The 4,615-nt window shown below is 33.7% G+C and overlaps 1 protein-coding gene across 1 annotated transcript; it reads left to right on the forward strand.

Moving 5' to 3' along the window:
* Positions 1 to 343: 343 nt before the first annotated feature.
* Positions 344 to 4,322, forward strand: LOTGIDRAFT_156432 (hypothetical protein; the record flags this gene model as incomplete). Its single annotated transcript, XM_009047067.1, has 3 exons — positions 344 to 370; positions 2,979 to 3,414; positions 3,490 to 4,322. 3 exons carry the CDS (start codon positions 344 to 346, stop codon positions 4,320 to 4,322), a joined length of 1,296 nt encoding a protein of 431 aa, XP_009045315.1.
* Between the last annotated feature and the right edge of the window lie 293 nt (positions 4,323 to 4,615).

Raw genomic sequence — 4,615 nt, forward strand, 5'->3', positions numbered from 1 at the left:
TTACAGATTGGATATCCAAGGAGATAATTAGGGGATGAAGAAATACACAGAGAAAATTGTTATTATTACATCAACAAAATTGTTAAATGATTTAAAATTTCTTTCCTACGATGAATTAAAGTGACAGTTTCGGCATTTTGAGAAGTTGATTTGAGTCTTGAATATATGTATGTAGTCTTCAGAAGTACTAGAAACGTATAAAAATCCCATAATTCCTTAAAAAATATCTCAAACTAGGAATTTCTTTTCCTTTTTCTATAGATAACTTTTCTGTATCTGACAGTGTCTCAAGAAAAGACGACTCATCATTTTAAATTTCAAACGTAGATAATTCTGGACACACATGGATTTGAAGGCTCAAAATTCGCAGGTGAGATGTGAACACTGTTACTGATTGGCTTAGCTTCTAAGGTAAGGTATGATTGGTCAAATTACTGGTTAAAAATCCCTTTAAAACCATTTTGTTAAATTGTTAAATATCAGTTGGTACAAGGCATGGTGATTTTGAATGATCTAACTATAATTTTGAAACTGAGTAATATTTTTCATTCATTGTTTTTCTCCACTTAAGACAAAAGGAATTTGTCTTAATCTTTAATTTTTCAGTTTTTAGGAAAACTGGTGAAATAAATGGTAAAGTGTCCAAAAAACCTTTCTTGAATTTGTTGAAAATGTTAAAGGGACAGATGCACCATTCTTTTTGTGTGTCCAGAATTATCCGCATTTGAAGGTTAAAAAACGACTCGTTAATTTAAGATACTCTGTGATATATAGAAATAGTGAGTACAATTCCAAGTTTGGAGTATTTTTAAAGGAATAATTATGTAATTTTCATACATTTCTAGTACTTCTGAAGACTATTTACATATTTCAAAGACTCAAATCAACGCCCCCAAAATGGCGCTTCTGTCTCTTTTGTCAATTTCAATTTAATTCACTACATAATATATATATAATAATATATACAGGCATCTTGAAAAAAAACCTCTCAATCTCGTTATGTACCAGGAAGCAACTTCTGCCATTTTGTACTTGAATACAGGAGTTCAGATGTTTTTTTACGACAAAAAATTGATGGTAATTAAATGGCAGCTGTTGATTTATAACTTCCGCAAATTTTCCTCCTTTTGAAATTACGTCAAATGTAAAAAAAAAAGCAAAAGATTTAAATTGTCATTGAAAAAAGAAATCTTAATTCGTTTTGGCATATTACATCCGCATTAAATTCTCGCTTGGCTTTACAAGCTTACTGGAACCATCACGGAAATATCAGTGGAACTTCCAGAAAAAGATATTCCTAATAGAAAAACCAGACACCATGATTTGAGTGAGATCAACTTCTCATTCTAACAACAGTTGGATTACTGTGGATTTTTATTTGAATTTTTTTTAGTCATTTAGACTTGATTAGGATTTCAGAAAATCCTTCTGTACTATGCTCAATCCTTTTATCCCTTGCCGCCACATAATTACGCAATATTCCCAAGCGACCAGTAAAGTGGCTGTTACCAAGTGACATAATTTCGTCAATTTAAGTAGCCTAATATTACTTGGAGTTCAATGTGTATGACGTTTTATTTCATTTAAATCGAGTGTTCAAAGTGTTCAAAGGGGAGGTAACTAGCACGACAAATCTGGTCTTACATGTTCCTCAGATCGTAAATTGTCACCAGACGTAAAATATCACTTTTCATGGGAGCTGCTCTAATCCATTTTTATAGTGTCTTTTTTTGCCAATTTTCATCCTGTTAAAAGCCGAAATTCGCATAAATTTTGATACTTATACAAGGGTGAACTAGTCATGAGTCCATCAAGACATTGCTGGATAATAAACAATGTCCGTGTGCCCTAAACGTGCTGATCAATATATTACGTCTGAGAAAGGGTCATGGCTAGATTTGACAGGTTAGGGGATAACGTTATAAAAATATCAGCCATTAGTGAGTACCGGTACTGGTGCATTTAAAGAATAAACAACAAATGAAATTTTGATCTTACAGTGAAACAAAAAATACTGTCAATAAAATAAATATAAAAAATACACAGGAGACAGGATTAATTCTATTTGTGACATTGTAATCCAATTCACAGGCAGCCATCTTGATTGAGCTGTCTTCTGCATTTCATTGAGAAGATAAAAGTGACATCACTTGACAACCAGCCTGACAACCAGCCTGACAACCAACCTGCCTAACTGTCAGTAACATGTTTAGTTCAGATCAGAAAAAGATTTGGAAAGAAATATTTCAGGATGAAGTGTTGTGGAGTTGTACGGAGTTTTAATTGTAAAATGTAGTGAATTGTGAATTTTACATCCTACTTTTCTATTCCAAATCAGATTATTGAAGATTTTTCAAACTACTTTTCTGTTCAAGATTTGACTTATGAAATGGAGTTTTACATCCTATGTTTTTACCTGATTAATAAAATGATTTCCAATTGGCTTAACGAAATGAAGTGGAGTCTTACTCCTACTTTTAAAATTACATAACCACAAAATTTATCATGCAATAAGAAATACAGTGTTTCTTTGGATCATTCGGTGGAGGGTCCTGGGGTAGAGGCCACAGAATTGTCAAAGGTGGGCTCACAAAAGAACTATCTTCTGTTTCATAATATTGGTTACATAAATCATAGTATTTAAAAGAGGTCATTGGAAACAGAAATAACACGACCCAATCTCAATTTGATGTCCATTTAATTCAATTCACGGGCGACCATTTTAACCGAATTTTTCATCAGTCTGACATGAAGAGTATGGTCCTGACACTCCACATTTCAACATGTCAATTTCATTTCACATTCAGATCAGTGTTCTTTTTATATAAATCAAGATGAGTCTTTCTTAAACATGGATGTGAAAAATAGCTGTCAATCATTTCATCAAGTAAGCTTTGATTCCAAAATTCACCTTGAATCACAATTTTAAAAGAATCAATCCCATTGATGACAATATCTTCTTCAGTTAAACATTTTAGACTGGTAAATATTACAAAATCTACCAACTAGAACTCTCACCAGCCAAGACTGGTAAATATTACCAAATCTACCAACTAGAACTCTCACCAGCCAAGACTGGTAAATATTACCAAATCTACCATCTAGAACTCTCACCAGCCAAGACTGGTAAATATTACCAAATCTACCATCTAGAACTCTCACCAGCCAAGACTGGTAAATATTACCAAATCTACCAACTAGAACTCTCACCAGACAAGACTGGTAAATATTACCAAATCTACCATCTAGAACTCTCACCAGACAAGACTGGTAAATATTACCAAATCTACCATTTAGAACTCTCACCAGCTAAGACTGGTAAATATTACCAAATCTACCATCTAGAACTCTCACCAGCCAAGACTGGTAAATATGACCAAATCTACCATCTAGAACTCTCACCAGCCAAGACTGGTAAATATTACCAAATCTACCATCTAGAACTCTCACCAGCCAAGACTGGTAAATAAAACCAAATCTACCATCTAGAACTCTCACCAGACAAGACTGGTAAATATTACCAAATCTACCAACTAGAACTCTCACCAGTCAAGACTGGTAAATATTACCAAATCTACCAACTAGAACACTCACCAGCCAAGACTGGTAAATATTACCAAATCTACCATCTAGAACACTCACCAGCCAAGACTGGTAAATATTACCAAATCTACCAACTAGAACTCTCACCAGCCAAGACTGGTAAATATTACCAAATCTACCATCTAGAACTCTCACCAGCCAAGACTGGTAAATATTACCAAATCTACCAACTAGAACTCTCACCAGCCAAGACTTGTAAATATTACCAAATCTACCAACTAGAACTCTCACCAGACAAGACTGGTAAATATTACCAAATCTACCATCTAGAACTCTCACCGCCCAAGACTGGTAAATATTACCAAATCTACCAACTAGAACTCTCACCAGCCAAGACTGGTAAATATTACCAAATCTACCATCTAGAACTCTCACCAGCCAAGACTGGTAAATATTACAAAATCTACCATTTAGAACTCTCACCAGCCAAGACTGGTAAATATTACCAAATCTACCAACTAGAACTCTCACCAGCCAAGACTGGTAAATATTACCAAATCTACCAACTAGAACTCTCACCAGCCAAGACTGGTAAATATTACCAAATCTACCATCTAGAACTCTCACCAGCCAAGACTGGTAAATATTACCAAATCTACCTACTAGAACTCTCACCAGCCAAGACCTCGAATCAACAGAAAAGTGCTCAGGAACCCCTCACTGATATTTTTTGTTATTTCATCGTCATTTGTACTACATGTAGAATTCTTTGGCAATAAAATCTAACAAATTTCTAGATTTTTTCTAATGGAATAGGTTTTTAGGTGGTATATTTTATAATTCTGTTAATATCACTCTATCTTTCAACACCTATATGTTTGTAAGTCATAAAACTTTCATCATTAAATTGTAATAAACACTAGAAGTTGTAGAAGATGTTGAAATTTGACTTTTTTAAGCCTTGAATTTTCAGATCTTGCCATTAACCGTGAAACAGATCCTTACTGGCAAAACGTCAAAAATAAACAACTTTTATTTAAATAAACAAGCCTCTATTTTTTATTTTACTTTA

This window comes from Lottia gigantea, assembly GCF_000327385.1.
Source record: "Lottia gigantea unplaced genomic scaffold LOTGIsca_11, whole genome shotgun sequence".
NCBI classification, from domain to species: Eukaryota; Metazoa; Mollusca; class Gastropoda; family Lottiidae; genus Lottia; species Lottia gigantea.